Source organism: Astatotilapia calliptera, chromosome 18 (assembly GCF_900246225.1).
Source record: "Astatotilapia calliptera chromosome 18, fAstCal1.2, whole genome shotgun sequence".
Lineage (NCBI taxonomy): Eukaryota > Metazoa > Chordata > Actinopteri > Cichliformes > Cichlidae > Astatotilapia > Astatotilapia calliptera.
The window spans coordinates 8,289,362-8,307,148 of record NC_039319.1 but is presented as its reverse complement, the minus strand read 5'-3'; the positions used below and the strand labels follow the sequence as shown (position 1 = coordinate 8,307,148).

Genomic DNA, 17,787 nt, shown 5'->3' with positions numbered 1-17,787 from the left:
CGCGGAAACTGAGCGCGAAGAACAGAAGTTCTTTGCTTACGCTTAACGTGGAGAGTGAAACCAATAAAGATGACGACAATAAAAATAATAACAACAATAATGAAAACAACAACAGCTCGCGCATGGCTACCTGCATTGCTGCGACGGACCGCGAGAGCACCAGAGGACTGGTTCTCAGGTCGGAAAACCAGTCCTTCTCCCGCGCTTGCAGAAAAATCTGGTGCTCTTGAGAATTTGGGAGACTCTTGAAAAGGCTGGAGAGAGGTGGCTGCTGCACACCCCGCGAGTTACGATCTTTTTTTCTGCAAAAGAGCGCGGAAAGAAAAAAAAGGAGGAGAGGAGAGGAGTCGGGAACAGCGCAGACAGCCCGACAACAAAACGTACATTTAGAGTAAATTATGAAACACTCAGGGATTATACACTTCTCTCCCTGGGCAGGCATAACGGATTACAGAGAGAGAGAGAGAGAGAGAGAAGGGAGACTCGCAGTGCGCACACGGACACATTCCTGGAGACGGAAAAGCGTCACCACTGACAGGTGTCTCCTGTCCGCCCTACAGGCTACATCCTAACCCTGTACATTAATACAAACTGTGAAACATTGCACGGCAATAACCACACGCTCACACACCGGTATAGTCCGCCTCCGGAGTCGGGTTTTGTTGATGCTGGTCTCCAATAAGGTCCCCAGTAAGGTCCCTCCTTTGATGCGCAGCAGTCGCTTGTTCAGAGCCTTCTTTCAATCTGCTTTTATCGACTTTTTTCTCTCTCCTTGTTCCTTCTCCCGACTCCTTGTTTTTCTTGCTTTTTCCCCCTCCGCTCACTCTCTCACTCTGTCTTTGTATCTCTATCTCTCTCTAGCTCGCTCTCCACGGCTACCGTTCACTGCAGCAAAAACAGACTGTCTGAAAGACGAGCGGGAGGGGAGGGGACACGGGAGGGAGGGATGGAGGGAGGGAGGGGATTTTAATACGATTTGGCCCGTACCACCGGGATAACAGGGCCAGAGCAGGGGCCTACTGACTGAGAGCAGCATGAAGGAGATGGAGCGGATAGTAAGATCTTACCATAGCGAAAAATCATCGTAATGTTGCTATAATATCCCACAGTGAGTCATCTGACCTTATCTGCCTTTATGGAATTTCATTATCCCCTGTTGTACATAAGCTCGCTTTATCTAAAGTTTCCATAGCCTACAGAGTAGGTACAAAATTCTTCTCCTGAATTCAGACCTACATATCTCATATCGGGTCATCTGAAGCTGATTGTCACGTTTCTCAGTGGAGTATAATGTTTCTTATCATTGATGCTTTGGAGCTATTACTTATATCTTGCAGATAGGCCCACTACTATTTCCCATCGGTTAGATAATTTCCATGGTTGCCTAATGATTTAACCGAGTCCTTGGCCTTGTGGAGTTGTGGGACTTCCGTTTCCTCCCTATTTTCCCAGAATACTGTAAGTCCTACTTTGCTGAGACGTTGTCGTTTCACAGTTTGTGCAGTAGTCCATTAATGTTTCTACATCATAATGGCTACACCCTTGGGAGTTTTGCATATGCTTGCAACGTTAAAGGGGAGAGTCCTTGTAGTTTTGACGTTTTTGACGTCAGTCCCGTTTGGGAATCAGGATCCAAGGGTGGAAGGGAGAGAGGGAGGAGGGGGAGGGGTTGTTCAACTTGCCAGAGAGGATTAAGGATTAGTTTGCGGGCGGATTAGGTCTGTGTGTGGGGAGGCATGATGGGGTTAAACATGGATGTCACGACAGCCCAATCAGTGGTGGTGGCAACAAACTGAAACCGAGGAGGTGGGGTTGAATGAAAAAATTAATAAATAAATAAAAAATTATAAAAACCATGGGGAGCGCGGGGGGAGTGGGGAGTGGTAGGGGAGTCGTGGCGTTTGAGAGATCTTCAAGCAAGCAGCTGCTTTCCCACACTGAAAGCAAATAACAATATCAGCTCTGGGCTCCCAGATTTGGGGGGTTTTAAAGATGGAAATAGTCCACCTTCGGGGATCCTTGAAAGGATTCAAGGTCCCCACCCTGATTTCCCTTAATTTAAAAATACACAATGACTTCCACCAACTCTTCTTCTCCACTCGCACTGTACAATGTAGTTATGGTCTTTAATTCAATACAGAATCTGCATACAAAAAAAAAATTCTAGCACTATGAGTCATTTATGTTCAAAGTAAACCGGAGCCTTTATCTCTCCCTCTGTCTCTGAACCGAATGGGAGGATGGAAACGCGGCATCTGGCATCATTAAACACTTGTTACGAGGACGGCAAAAGGCTTTAAACGTTTAGCTGCTGCCGCTGCTTCAGGAAAGCTTTTTGCTCTGGTTTAAATGAGCGAACAGCCCCAGGTGCCGAAACCGTGAGCGTGCGCGCGTGTCCGCTGGTGAGACTGTGCAGTAATGTGCTCGCGTGATAACTTAGCGCGCAGCCTGGGCAGTAAAGCTGGGAAGGAAGCCCCGTGAAGTTCTGCTATGGTTTCACGCCTTTTCCCTATTTCAAATCTGCATAGATGAGATGACCTTTGCGCGGTGACTTGGCTCCTGTGAAATTACCAGGCCAGATGCACTGTTTTTGAGCTTCTGCAAAATAAACACGACTATGAATCATCTTCTTTCCACCAATCCACCCTTGTCGTCGACAGTACAGAGCAGCTCTGTTATGCACATCTTATCTGCAAAGAACATTTAAAAAAAAGTAAGCTTTATTCCGAACCCTTCTCATTAAAGGAAAAAAATTACAGCCGGATCCTTACATCCACATCTCTGCCGGGACTCGAACCCGGAGCCTCTGGATTAGAAGTCCAGCGCGCTATTCCATTGCGCCACAGAGACTGAGGCACCGTTTTTTCTATCAAAACCGGGTTTATACTCCCCCTCCCAGCCGTGCGCAGCATCCTCACCACCCCTCAGCATCAGGACCGCAGCTCTGTGGTGTAATAATTTGCCAAACGGTAGGGGGTGCTGCCGCCGCATAATCATCAGTGACTTAATGTCTCATAGAAACAGTGGGAACTCCCGCTTTTCATCCCCCATTTGTTTCGTGCAAGTTATCTCGTCAAAATATCATTATGGTGATGTTATCAGAGCAAAACTAAAAGATGGAACATTGTGCATTGGAAATGCATCAACAACTATGAGCCAGAGTGCTTGTTGTTTGTAGGGGAATGAAACAGCCAATACTTCTATTACCCCCCCCCCATTTCTTTTTTTTACTCCCAAAAATGAGAAGAAATTCCGCAGGGTTTAGTGCAAACAGTCTATAAACAAATTCAGTCTTGGATCCTGCAGAGCCTGAGCAATTTTCCCATCCATCACAATAGAAAATTGCAGACCAATGGATGTGCAGCTCAGGTGGAAATGTGCCTGTTGTGTGGATAGGACTTTGTGTGGGGAATCCTGCGTATGCCAAATTAACAGCAATCAGACAAAAAACTCGTGTACAGAGAGGCATTTTGCAAGAGTTGATGTAACATTGAGCTGGCAGTGGTTAGGTATAGCAATGCCTGTCCAGCAACAGAGCTGATATGACTCTGTGGACATTACAACACCATCAAAAGCACTGAATTAACTCTTGACTTTTACAAATACTGGAAAAAACAGTTTGATGTGTCCTTTAGAAACAGACTGACAAAACGCATGACACAACACCCGAGAAAAAAAAATAAAAATAAAATTATATATATATATATTCATCAATAAACCAAAAAGACATTCTGCCTAACAGGCATTTCCCCTCCAGGCATCGGTTACAAATTAATGAGCCAATTTTGTTACAGCTAACCTCAGAACCTGTTTTTTGTTGATCAGTATGCACTTGTTACTGTACGCAGCACAAGCGGGAGTTGGATCTGACTTTACATCACAGCTTGCCTTTATTCACACTGCAGGACAAAAGCAGGTGAGATGCAGTGTGTAACTCCTGTGCGGCTCAGTTGGAGGTAAGGCCCGAGGCAGGCTGCCGGTGAGGAGCCTGTTCACATGCACAGCTTCCCCCACTGAGCTGCCTCTACATTTCAGCCTCTCCCTTCCCTGCCGTTAAAAATGTATCTGAGCATCTGCAGCCTGGATAAGTTAAAATATAAATGACAGCCTACAGTTTAAAAAAACAACAACACACAAACACACCTTTCTGTGCACAAACAACATCAGCAGACACACTGGTTGAACTGGCAGTGACTGAGCACTCAGGGCAAAGAAAAGTGATTAATGATTTTGACGTCACAGCACAATTAGGCAAATTACATAAGGCATGTAGGACATGTCTAATTTTGGCTGCTGGTTGTTGTTCACGCTGAGAACAAGTGTGAAATAAACTGGGTCACATTTGCATGCACCTTGCACTCTGCTGCTGCATTTGCTGACCCCAAAGACTCTCCAAGTGTAATTAATTCAAAGGAAGAAACATCAAAACATAATTTCTAAATTTAGAATAACATAATCCTTTATTGAACACTTTGATGACATAAGTCTGCATTAGGCCACGGTACATATACACAAAACAAAACTCCCACAGTGAAATCCAGTTCACGTTCACTTTAACTCGCTCTGTTCATCACGTCTGGTCCTGAGCTCAGATCATGAGCAGAGCTATTGACGTGATGACGGACAGACCAATGACTGTGTAGCCGGTGCGGTAGACCTCTGGAATTTTGAAGCCTTTGCCCATATCCCAGCCCTGATTAGATAATAATAAACAGAAGAAGATCATAAAAAGAACATTAAGCACACAAAAACAACCTCAGTTTATAAATGTTGGCAAATGTAATTAGTAAAATTAGTAAACATGACAAAAGCAAAACAAAAATCTGTATCCTCTTAAAAGCTTAAGCTAAGCAGTCCAGACACCTCATAAAACATGCAAATGGAAAAACTACCAAAGAATTTCAAACAGACTCTAGTGTGAGGAAGAAAAAGGTAAGCAGTTCCTCGGTTAAATCATTAGGCAATTTTAAAATTATTAAATCATTAAATCTTACCAAGTGGCGAATGCCGTTATAGGTGTGGTAAGATACTGGGAAGGCAATCCCGAATTTGGCCAGCCCAGTGAGAAATGGACCAACGGACAGTGAGTGGATTAAATCCAGGTAGTAGGGGTAGCTCCCTGGCAAAACCAGCGCTGCCACCGCAAATGCTGAGATAGCTAAACACAGACAGAAATCCTGAGACCACCACACCTTTCATAATCAGTAAGAAATTAAGACATGCAAAAAGAAGCTCCACATGCTTCTAACATTTTCTCTCCATAAGCCACTTTACCACATGATCCAGCTCACCAGTAATTTTGCAACATGTGAAAGCCTCAGTTATGTAAATACTTTTTTGTTGTTTTTTGCTCTTGCTGGAGTGACAGCCAAATAATGGATCTGGATCAAACAAGTGCTTCTTGGGCTGCCTGCTACAATGCACTGAACACAATGGCTTATTTAAAGCTTCTATTTCTGTATTGCCTGGATGATAAAGAATATAAACTAAACAACTCCGTGTGAGAAAAGACATTCTTTAAAATATTTATATACATACAGAAAGTTGCATTGAAAACTAAATGTTAAATACTGACTGTTATGTTTAGATGAACTGATATGGCTTCCTGTCAGTTGGTGATAGATTTACTTCCCTCACTGTGAATCGAAGTTGATTTCAGGCACGTGATTACTCATGTGATTCTAATAGAAAGCTGAGAGACAGTAAGGGGCACTTAATGTCCGAGAGGTAGCCAGCCTGGCTGTTGAGTTTGGCCCTTATCGAGCCAATTAACACATAAACAAAGCTGATTCAGCTTTTACAGCATGTTCCATGAAGGTCAGCAGCACTGATATACAATACCACAATGACACGTGTTTTTACTCCAGGCGAATGACTGAAAGCTGTTAGCCATCTAGTGTTAATTTTCACATGTTAGGTTTAATTGTATTGAACAACTTGTGTTTTGTAATTCCAGTAAATGCTCTTAGTAAAAATCAATAGTGACAGACTACAATGCCCTGAAGACATTTCCAAGGTCACTTAAAAGCTGACAGTGGCTGTATAGCTTCTTTCACAACTGGTACTTCAAGGGCAAAACTAAATCATTTACTTGCTTTAACTTTAATTTTGGATGGAAAAAACAGATGTGTTACCTCCACTGAGCCCAATTCCAGTTCCTCTGTGCGTGATGGACATCATCATGGGGACAGACCACCTGAGACGCAAAACCCCCCCCCAAAAACCAGAGCACATTTAGCTTTCACACATACAGGCCTCAACTAATGATTATTTTAAATCTTTAAAACAGTTTTATGATGAATGAGGCTTTGATTTACAAGTAACAACACTGCAATTCTACATTTTAATCATGGAACTTTGATTTTGTGCCAGTGATGGATGCACATGCAAAGTTTGCATGCATAAATATGAATAAGCTAATGCTCTAGTACAGAACAGGCTAAACCCAGTGAAAGAGTATGACTTAAATCACTGGATTACAGATTGGAGAAGCTGAAGATTGTTGACAGTGTTAAAAAAAAAAAAGGTGCCCTGAGTCATCACAATGATCCCAAATGACAGAAAAATATTAAAGTTAAAAAAAAGGCAGCTGAACCAGGAGGGTAGCCTAGTGAGAAATTACATATACCGACATATACTGAACAAAAAAGGGGTTCTTTGCTGCAGGCGTTAGGATTGCAATAACTTGGTGACAGTACATTATAAGGTGCTTATTGCACTAAATCTCAGGTATTTGTGGGTTGCCCTGCTGTTTTATTAGCTTCAAAAGAATGAAAAACCTGCACAATCAGAAAAAATGATTTTAAAAGTAACAATATTTGCAGCTCAGAAAACGTGTTGCTGCAGATTTGAGGTGTCTCTGAAAACATAAAACAAATGGAGCAAATGACTTTTACTTTAACTGAGTCACATCTGAACAACACTGAGTAGACACCAGAAGGTATGCAGTACATACTTGTAGATGGTGACATGGGGAGACATGGGTCGGTTTAATCTCGAATTTTTGTCCCAAAACTTGTTCATCTCCTCCTTGGCTGTGGATCCCATTGGAGCCACACTGAAGAGGAGAGAAAATGGGGTGGTTACAGAAAACAAGTTTGCAGTAGCATCTATGTGTGCATTTATAAGCACTAACAAACAAGCACAGAACTCACTGTCTGTACAAGACACTGTACTGGGGTTTGGAGAGACAGACACTCTGACGTCCCAACGTCCTAAAGACATAAAAAACAAAAACAGGTTTAGATTTGAATCCTGGTTTACTTCAGAGTAAACCAGCAGCACCATGAGAAAGATATGTTGTAATGATGAAGATTTTTCAATAAGTAAACAGAGCTAAATAGGAACAAGGGGCAACAAGTCAACAAATTAACATAAAAAAGAACAATAACACATACAAAAAAAATAGGACACAAAAGAAGGTTTGAGCGTCGCTATTATTCATACTGTAAAATTGTTAATACTGTCAATAAAAAATGCTTAAGAGAGAATGATTTGTAGTTCGTTGTTGTATTTTTATAGTTCTATAAACAGTTATGGTCATAAATTTTGCATATTCGTTGGGAAAACCCAGCAATAAGTAAAGCCAAGTCTTAACTCCAGCTCTAGCGAGAAGGAACAAGTGAGAAGTGTCTGTTAAACAAACTCTAAAGGGTAATAGGTTCACTTCTACTAAACAAAGATCTGTTTCACATTTAAGGTAATTTAGACAACGCCAATCATTTGACAATCATTTGACCTGGGTAGAGTTACGACACTGTAACGGTGTAGTTCGATTATCACTTAACACAAACCTAAATCAAACAAATTCAGATTATCAACAGCGAATCAAGCATTCGTCAAGCGGTCATATGAAGGTTAAGGCGCCAAATAACCGCTTACGTCTGTCATTATTAACACTACTTGTCAAAGTCCACTCTCAGATAACCAAGAACATCTGACGCTAGCACGATAGCTACAGTAAGCTAGCGGCTTTCCACCACACTTGCGGTAAACAAGGATAATAAACGGAGACTACAAGTTACACCGAGGCGCGTCGACCTCAAACGTGCATTTAGTTTATTATACTTTTTCTCTACGCGCCTCAATATCCCAAAGAACAAGGAGTAAAAGCTTCCCAGAGCCCGAAAGTAATGCACTAAAGATAAACTGACCTTAGAAGCAGCGCCATGTTTGACGGACAGTGAGCGGAAGTGACGTTACGGATGTTGTTGTTCCGCGGCGTTCTGAAAAACCTTGAAGAGATTCAAGCTTGAAAAGGAGTTTGAACTGTCTGAGTGCTGTAAGGCATGGCGTAATGTTGAAGGTGACGTGTAATAATTCGGTTATTTTACAGAAAATGTCTGTTTTACTGTTGAAAATTTTTTTTTATCTGGAACCTCTTTGCAGCAAAATGCATCCAACTTTAAACGAAATCCCACATTTATTCACCATTTTAAGGCTGAAATCAATTTGTACTTTAAAATACTAAAATAACAAAAAAAATGTCTGTTTCCTTCACTTTTATGAACTTCATGTTAAACACAAGAAATTTAGACAAAAATAAAATACTCACTGACACTTTATTTTATTTTATTAAAACATAGGTAAATCAGTATGCTAATGGAAATCAAATCAATATAAAAATGTAATGAAAAGGAAATGTGACTGTCTAAGTAAACTGTAAAATTAGGTTACATTTTTTAGAGTTTACTTCTTGATTTACAAGTGATTTCCTCTGGGTGCTCCGACTACCTCCCACTGTCCAAAGACAGTTATCAGCATCTGTAAGTGAATGTGAGCGTTGTTGTCTGCCTCTTTGGTACCCTTGTACACAACCTGTCACCTGCCATAACCTGTGTCCTACCTCTCAATCTCACCCGATGTCAGTTAGTATAGGCACAGTCCACTTGACAAAATGGACTGATGGAAGTATTTGTACATAGCTCTGTGGTTTTTAGTTTAAAATAATTGCAGCAACCCAGATGCCCTTCCTGACACAGTCCCAAAGGGATTTATGTTTTCTCCTGAGGCTGAACTTGGGAGCTTTTGCTTTTTAGGCAAATGCATAACCTACTACACTAAGGAGCTACTCTTTTATAACACTTCCTTGTTAGGATTTGGTTGTTTTTCTTTCTGTAACATGACAGCAACATGCAAACACTGAGTCTTTGTTTTCAGAAAAATTCCGACATATTTTTTTTATTCCTTTCAATCCTTTGCTTCCGTGGGTGAAACACAGAGTATTTTTATCCACTGGGGGAACAACTTTCCTAAATCAAATCTGCACAGATTTGATTTTTGCTGCTGAAAGAAAATATCAGATTCATTTCCTTTTTCATGTCTGGTGATGATTGCGGTTTAAGTCTGATTTTTAGAGGAGAAACACAACTACTTAGTGTGTGAAATCTGTCTGAATAATTTTTTTTCCATGCCTATTTTGTCTGGCTGCACCAACTAGCTTAGAGAGCCCAAGAGAAGTCAAAAAGATAAAGGAATATTTTTTCAAGAAGATCATTATTGGAATATCCTCCCATTCATCAATTGCAAGAATAAACTAGCCCACCAGTCATGTCTTCTGTCAAGTAAAATGGATGCATGGAACAAGTATTGTAAAATGGGAGCTCCATCCACTCCACACTCATAAATACAAATAATAATAATAATAATAATAATAATAAAGTTAGTGATGCCCAAAAGCTCTTCTAGATATTCCCAATTACCTCCTGTCACACACAAATCAGCCAGGACATTAAAAACATCTGTGTAATATTGTACAGATTGTGTATTCCAACAGACAAAAGAGATAACCTGGCAGAAAATACTTTGGGTCTTGTTGGCTTGTTCCTTCATAACCTGCAGATGCTCAGCATGTTTGGAGATGACTGTCCTTGGGGTCTTCAGCAATGTTCAGAGGGATGGCACATCAAAATCAAGTTGCTTATATGACTTTGCAATAGGGAACAATACAGATAGGTGAGTAATGTTTAAATGATGGGCAGACATACTTTGGAATACATTTTATTTGTCAAATTTAACACAAACAACATCTGATACTCCCTTCCAGCCAAACGGGCCACAGTACATCACTTTAGTAGCAGCTTGTGTAAGGCACAAAGGTTTACATTACTATCACTCTGCTGGAAATGTTTTCTGATAAAGAGAAAAAAAGAGAAAACTCAAAAGCCTATTTTCAGCAGTATTTTTCTGATAATCAGATTTGTGAACTGATCCATGCAATATTACAACTGACAGACACGCACGCACAGTTTTACACTCATGAGCGCAAACAAACACATCTATGCATACACATGCACACACACACACACAGACCTCAAACTGACATTTTCTGAATGTTAATAATATGTCTCCTGCTCCACCCAGCCTGGAAGAGATGAAGAGAGAGAGGCAGAAAGACAAAGAGAGAAAGTGTCAGGGAACAAAATGACAGGCGAGCATTTTTCATAATATCCTTTTGTATCGCTCTATTTGTATTCATCTCATTGCCTTTGTCTCCGTACATTTCCAAATGAATCCCCTTATAACTCTAAGACTTTGATCAGCCGTCCGTGACACACAGATTAACAGAAATGATGAACTGTCACGATAAATTGTATTTGTCTCCCCGTGTCTTGCCCCTCATCTGCTGTAAGGCAGTGGCAGTGAACAGATTTTGAGCCATTGTAAGGTGCCCGTATCATCTGCATAATCTTCATTACATATCTCAAGAGTCTTCATCAGCCTGCTTTAATTTCCTTTCTAATAATTTTCAGCTGGCTCTGGTTGTGTGGTACAGGTTTAAGTTTCCTGGTTTAAGTTTTACATATGAACATGAATAGGCTGCGATCAGCTCTGCACACTATATACTGCAATTGCAACAATAGGTTGTGAACCCTTTGGAATTTTCCATATTTTTGTATAAACATATCCTAAAATATCCAGTTTTGCTAAAGGAAGAAAAACAAAACAACATGAATTATATTACACAATAATATTACTTGGTCCTTAACATTTTGAGGAAAAAATAGTCAGTATTACAGATCTGTGAATGGCACCTGAACCTCTGTTTTCAGCATCCTATGTGACACTTTTGTGCAGCAATAAATGCACGTATAAATATGCAGTAAAAGGTGATCAATTCTGCACACTGGCTTCGAGGAATTTAGTCCATTTCAGTATTGCAAACACAAAACTTTGGGTTCTCTCACACAAACTGCTTGCTTCGGGCTATTCCACAATTTCTACAACATAAAGGTTTGGACTTTGACTCGACTATTGCAAAACATTAACTGTATTCTTCCACTACCATTCCTCAGTAGAAATATTTTTGTGCTACGAGTTGTTTTCTGGCTTTATGCACTTTTCTTTTGAGATTTGTGTTCTTGACTTTACTGTGAATGTATTCAAATTAAGGCTGGGTGACATGGAAAGTTTTTTTTATATCAGTCAGATATATCGATAGATCACAATATATGTACTTTTTAAAATAAATAACATAGGTCCATAATTCTTTCTGAAGATAAAAAACAGGAAACGATGGATACAAAAAATATTATTTATATTATTTTTTTTGTTTTATCTTCTGCGGGAATAAGTAAGGATATCGTTTCCATTCTTTGTGTGGATTTTCCGGTACAATGTTTTTCATTTTGTGAATATTAAAACATTTCATGAAGGAAACATTAATGAACACTAAAACATTATTTTAGCAAATACTTTCTTATACTTTTTTTTTTTTTTATTTAGTTAACTCTACTCTGCACACCTAATTCTCACCTAAACCTGGATCATTAGGTCATGTAACCCATGACAAGAGCAGTGATCATGCATGATATGACAGAGTGCTGAGCGAGGCAGAAAGGATTTTACTCAGATTTGTACAAGTGGAGTCATACTGAGTGCTGTCAGGAAAGGAGGTGGAGGAAGGCCAGACATGAGAGCTGGAAGGTGAAAGCTCAGAGGAGGACATACCAGCGTTTGAGGAGCCTGAGCAGGGTCAAAATGATGACACCCAAAGTTCATTATGGATGAGGAGTATTGCGTAAGCTAGGGCTCTGAAGTTGTGGGATTTGGTTTCTCGACTGCCTGTGAAGCGAATAATCTTTTCATGATTTCATCAGATTGAGGCAGAAGGTTGCATTTTTTAAGGAGATATCACCTTCAAGAGAGCTTTAGTCTTTGCCCCCTGATCGGACGTTAAGATCATTTGTTACTCTGATCGACTGGCCAATCTCCAAGAATCTATCTCAACTTATTGAATTGTCTATAACTAGGAACCAGTAAAGTTGGATCCTAGGTTATCCAAGTTATGTCATGAACACAGATATGCTGAAGAATGTTTTCAGCTCCAGAATGCGTTACATTTTAATGCTACCTTCAGCATTAAAACTTAAAACCACTTCCTTCTGGTTTGTGTCTTCTGACATCTTTTAGTCTAAGACCTGGTTTGCTCTTCACTGTTTGATGTAATCAGAGGTCCAACTCTCTTGGCAGTAGTTTCAGTATGGTTGAAATTAAAGTGAAAAAGGCAGGAAATGTAGAGTTAGCATATATATTATATATGCTTATATTATATATACTTTTAGGATATATATTATTAATCAATTAATAATTAATGTAAATCAACAGGGTAAAAGTGTGTAAAAAATGTTCAGCTTCTCAGCTGAAAAGGCTTCTAGAAATTTGTAATACCTGAAAACTTCAGAGCCCTACATGATACAACACTTCTTATTATGGGTGAGTACCATCACATTGTTGCTGCACAGGCTCCTCAAATGCTGATATGTCTTCCTCTGACCTTTCACCCCTCTGCTCTAATGTCTGGCCTTCTTCCACCTCATACCCCTGACAGCAATAAGACTGACCACCCCTGCCACAATTTTGAGAAAATTCCTTTCTGCTTCACTCTGCCCTTTGCTTCCTGAAGTATGGACAAAGGTTGAAAATGCAATGTGATAAGTCCTTTTGTCCACTGGCTAAAATTTGTTTCAGAAGCCATAAAATTACTCTACCTTTCTGAAATCGTATTAAATCTTTGACTCTCAAAGAAGATCTCAAGAAGCAGTTTGATTTTTAGTAATGGAAACATAATATCTGCAAAATTATTATCACCTAATTTTATGGTCATAAAATTGGAAGCTGCAGTTCCCATCATTTTGGGAAAAAAAATCCATGTGCTGTCTCAGCTCAACCCCCACAAATGTGGGATGTCCTCATTCGTCGGGATGTCCTATTTACAGCACAGCAGGACTCGTATAGATTGCATAAATGATCGCTGTCTTAAAAATCTCATGTCCTCCACGAAGGACAAAATCATATATCAGGGAACCCACACGGTATCGTTTCTTTTATATAGATTTAACCTTTAAACTGAAGTTGCTGGATTTGGTTTCTTAACTGCCATACAGTACACCGGCCTGTGAAAGGGATCACTCAATTGTGATCCACTTATGCTTCACGACAACATATCAATTAATAATTAATTAATTCTTTAAAAAGCACAAGAAGTGCAGTTCTGACTCAGTGAAGAGGGCAGTGAGGCTCTTATATGGATCAGATATGTGACTTGACCACAAATCTGATGTTGTAGCAAAGTGTGACTCAGATGTTCTCCTGTCTCTTTACACTCCACGCGCAGCTGGAAAAGTGCCGTCTAAGGGAAATGGTCAGGGACTCGGTAACGAGGGTCAGTTACTTGAATCATTCACTTAAATCTGACATTTTTGGCTCTGTTTACATTACATCACATATTTTACAACAAAGTAAACTGTTGCATCAGTGTCTCTTTGTTTTTCGTCACTGGGCATGGTACAAGAGAAAGTGTCTGGTACTGTAAAGTCTTGCATTGTGCAGGTAAACATTCAGCTGTGGGTTTTGCAAACATTCTTCTGTGCATCTGTGCAACTTTAAATAGCCAGAAATCTTTCCACACTACTGAACATTTCAACGGTGTTCTCATCTTTTGAGCCTCGGGCTGTGTTCGATGCGCTGTCATGTTTAGCAATGCTTCGTTAAAATTTTATGTTGTCATTTTGTCTTTTCATCTTACTCACACTCCTAATGTACTGATGTGTATGGCTACAGTAGCCCAAACATTAGCACATGTGCAGCTGTCAGTGGCTCCTCTTACGCTGTGTGTGTCTTAACCTGATGTTGCTTTAACTCTATTCCAACCAGGGGACTGATAAGACATATAACTCTTCTTGTTGTCACTGGCCTGTCAATCGGTTGTCTATCAAAACATGGCTAGAATGATTAGCGTTGCCTTTACATTGACCATGTCCAATGCTTCTTTTGACGAAAAGGTAATTTGGAATAACTGTCTTTATCCTTTTATCATCCAGCTCGAGTTCAAATATCATTCAGGCTTGTCTCTGTCTCCTTGAAGCCCTGCAATGCAAGCCATTGTTCAGTATTTTGATAGTGGACAAACATGGATATTAGACAGTGTGAGAGAGATCTTTAGATGATCAGTTTCCTCTGGTTCATTTGTTACCTGCCAGACTGTTGAACATCAGTCATGAACAGTATGCATGACTGTGGATTGGTGAAGTGCAGACTCTTTAAATATGGTGATGAGCATTGACAAAGATTCTGTGAAAGTTCTCAGAAGTATAATATGTTGTAGTAACGATACACTCTGAAAATCATGTCCTCCAAAGATAAGACTTTAACAGATCCCTGTTCTTTAGGCTCATTAAAACATCACACCCTCACACCTAGGGGCAGCACGGTGGCACAGTGGTTAGCACTGTTGCCTCACAGCAAGAAGGTCTGGAGTTCAATTCCACCATCAGGCCGGGGTCTTTCTGTGTGGAGTTTGCATGTTCTCCCCGTGTTTGCGTGGGTTCTCTCCGGGTACTCCGGCTTCCTCCCACCGTCCAAAGACATGCAGCTTGTGGGGATAGGTTAATTGGATAATCCAAATTGCCACTAGGTGTGAATGTGAGTGTGAATGGTTGTCTGTCTCTGTGTGTTGGCCCTGCGACAGACTGGCGACCTGTTCAGGGTGTACCCCGCCTTTCGCCCTATGACAGCTGGGATAGGCTCCAGCGCCCCCCGCGACCCTGAAAAGGATAAGCGGAAGCGGATGGATGGACCCTCACACCTGATTTTTAACATCTAATTAACTGCTAGAGGTTCACATACTTACAGATGTGTAATACTGCATAGTTTCTCTCAATAAATAAATAGCCGAGTCTAATATTGTTGTCCTGTTTGTTTAACCGTGTGCTCTCTTCTTGAGTGACATTATATATTTTTGCAGATGTATAAAAAAGGGGTCACAGATGTTTTCATACAGCAGCATTTAGCACAGAGGAATGGTTTTCATTTTTGGGAATAATTAGACATTTATTTATAAAATGTATTACCCATCAAAAGTTTGGGCCATTTAGAAATTAGTTTGTGATCGATTGGTTGTTAATTATCATTGAATTCTGTTTTCCATTATAATAATATAATACCCATTTGTTCATGACAGCAGAAACTGTTGCACCGGTTAAACAAACTACAAAAAAATCCTAAATGAAAATACACTAATATTCCTTTTCTAAGCAATTAAAACCATGTGCAAATTCTGGAGTTTCCATATAACAGTGCCTACTACATCCTTAACAAACCACAACAGTCTGGCTCGTGCTCAGCTGTGAACCACAGTCGCTCAGTTCTCTTTCTGTTATGTTAGCTTTGTTTGTACAGGCATTATTTAAACATATTTAATTATTTAGCAGTTTATTTAATGTAATAGCACTCGTTTATTTCAATAAGAACACTGATGAGTTTCAGAAGAAAATACTTTTTGTGGCTTTTTTCTCCAAACAATAATCAAACCAACAAAGGCTGATGCTCCAAACACTCAAGTAGTCAGTTTGTTTCCTCTTTTTAATCAGCAGAGCAATTCTTTTTCAAGTGTGCTAAGGTAATTAGAAAAGGCTTTTTTCTATGATGAATAATCATTTAACTTTTTAACCTGAGAAACCTCAGACATCACAATGGAGCACAGAAGTAATCGGTGATGAAAATGGGTTTTTCAATGGGCTGTTTCATTTCTAAAATGGATATTTCAAAACAGAGACATTAAGTGAACTCAAAATTCTAAGCAGTAATGCATGATCTTAATCCTTCCTGGATCAGCTTTGACTGAAAACTTGGCCCGAGTATCAGATCACGTTAGATTTCAATGACAGAGCAAACTGCCAGAAAGCGCTGCATTTACTTGCTATTTTGTGAGAAATCAAAACTGGAAGACAATAATCAATGAAGTGTTGCAGAGTCTGCATTTTTGAAAGCTGGAGAATTGTTCAGCATTGACTGGTTTGCATTCTGCTGGATGGCTGACAGATTTCAGCCGCTTTACTAAATACTGGGCATGAAGGACTATTTGTGGAAAAAGCAAAGCTTCTGAATGATGTTTAACAATACGTGTAAAAAAATAACAATAATATTAAAATCTGTCAGGAAAACTTGGTTAATTACTAAATTTACATGAAGTCACATGAATTGTGAGAGTTCAAAAAGACAGCTGCCTCCAGTGGTGAAAGATATTGCTCTCAAACCCATGAATCACAGGAGAAACCGGATGAACCAGAAGAACTGCAGTGATGGACTGTGAAGCCTGCATTTGCAAGTGTAAGAAGTTGTCAGAAATAAACTATGCTTTTAATATTACACCAAAAACACTAAAGCTTACTTGCTTTGCTGTACATGCGCTATACTCGACACTGTTGGCTACCTGTACTTTTATTTTTAATCTCAGTCCACACCACTTCAAGGTGCTTTTATATATATATATATATATATATATATATATATATATATATAAATACCTTGTGCTTGTTTGGAATGACATTGAACTCAATCTTCTTCTACAAGTCACCATCTGTCAAATGCTTGCTGGGATGCTTTAGGTGAGCTCAACAGAGCAGAGCTGTGGCAACACTGTCAATCAATGTGTCCTTAAAGGACTGGACAGTCTTCTCTTTTATGGTGTTTATTTTTACAAGGACAGAAGGCTGAGCGAGTTACACAAGGTAGAAGGAAAGCTTTTAAAAGTTTGGCACATGTGGTGGTTGAGATAGGGGTTTCAACTGCTATACTGCACCATCACTTGATTATTATTCTAGCTTATTAAGAAGATAAATAAGCTTAAAAAATCTTTTAATCATGGTTCTCTCTTAATAACTGCTTACCTCCTGGTTGCCTCCGCAGAATAAATTTACGGACCTCATCGTAAATGAAGATGAGAAGACTGTATGGTATGCCACAGAACCACCAAAGGATCCTGAGGGGGAAAAAGGAAGATGTGGTGACTCACAGGCGGAGTGCAAATTGTTAAATTCATTGCAGCTATTTTTGAATATTAAGGATAACAACATGGTGTATAAGAAGATCACAGACTACATTTAAAGTCCAGAGTGACAGGCTAATGGCAGCCTATTAGGTCTTTAAGAGGTTATTTTTCAGTTCAGTGGAGATATGCATATGCAGAGCATACTTCAGGGGGTACATGCGCAAGGCAACGTCCATTCCAGGGCAGTAGGAGAGGAAGGCAGCCAGAGCTGTTTCAACAAACAGGCCAAAGATCAAAATCCTGTTCCTGTTAGGCAGAAAAAAGGTGCACATCAGAGAAAAGAAAAGGTTTATACAGGTTTTTAAAGTACAGAACATTAAAATAGCAGTGACGATATGGTCCCAGTATTAGAAGCCTCAAAAAAAAGAGCCAAAATCATTTTTCATTTTGAAGAATAAGAGTACCTTTCTGACTACCCGCATTTATGCATCGATTCTACATGCTTCAGTTCCTCCTTC

The 17,787-nt window shown here is 39.8% G+C and overlaps 3 protein-coding genes and 1 non-coding gene across 8 annotated transcripts in view; all 4 read right to left on the bottom strand.

Annotated features, from left to right (window-relative positions):
* cadm3 (cell adhesion molecule 3) overlaps positions 1-808 on the bottom strand; it is a 119,299-nt gene extending 118,491 nt beyond the window's left edge. For 4 of the 5 annotated variants that reach the window (XM_026150967.1, XM_026150971.1, XM_026150972.1 and 1 more), the window contains exon 1: positions 632-808. The gene's annotated coding sequence lies outside the window, so the exon portion shown is untranslated. Of the gene's footprint in view, positions 1-130; positions 385-631 lie in introns of those variants that run through there. The other variant, XM_026150969.1, reaches the window with a different exon arrangement.
* Positions 809-2,776: 1,968 nt separating this feature from the next.
* trnar-ucu (transfer RNA arginine (anticodon UCU)) lies at positions 2,777-2,850 on the bottom strand. The gene has a single exon. It is a non-coding gene; the product is annotated as a tRNA-Arg (tRNA).
* A 1,583-nt stretch (positions 2,851-4,433) lies between these two features.
* sdhc (succinate dehydrogenase complex, subunit C, integral membrane protein) lies at positions 4,434-8,235 on the bottom strand. Its single transcript, XM_026150781.1, has 6 exons — positions 8,154-8,235; positions 7,155-7,214; positions 6,956-7,057; positions 6,135-6,196; positions 4,995-5,158; positions 4,434-4,693 (listed from the first exon to the last, which is right to left on the bottom strand). The coding sequence occupies exons 1-6, from the start codon at positions 8,168-8,170 to the stop codon at positions 4,589-4,591; spliced, it is 510 nt and encodes a 169-aa protein (XP_026006566.1). The 5' UTR covers positions 8,171-8,235; the 3' UTR covers positions 4,434-4,588.
* A 1,748-nt stretch (positions 8,236-9,983) lies between these two features.
* Positions 9,984-17,787, bottom strand: part of atp1a2a (ATPase Na+/K+ transporting subunit alpha 2a) — a 51,423-nt gene continuing 43,619 nt past the window's right edge. The window contains exons 22-24 of the mRNA XM_026150625.1: positions 17,474-17,575; positions 17,169-17,260; positions 9,984-10,363 (exon numbers count right to left, since the gene is read on the bottom strand). Coding sequence (XP_026006410.1) covers positions 10,335-10,363; positions 17,169-17,260; positions 17,474-17,575 — 223 coding nt within the window. The 3' untranslated portion in view covers positions 9,984-10,334. The remainder of the gene's footprint in view (positions 10,364-17,168; positions 17,261-17,473; positions 17,576-17,787) is intronic.

Coding starts and splice junctions, on each gene's coding strand:
- sdhc (XM_026150781.1), bottom strand. Junction 7,058..7,154: donor TACAGTGTCTTGTACAGACA/GTGAGTTCTGTG, acceptor TCTCCTCTTCAG/TGTGGCTCCAATGGGATCCA. Junction 6,197..6,955: donor CCCCATGTCACCATCTACAA/GTATGTACTGCA, acceptor TTTGCGTCTCAG/GTGGTCTGTCCCCATGATGA.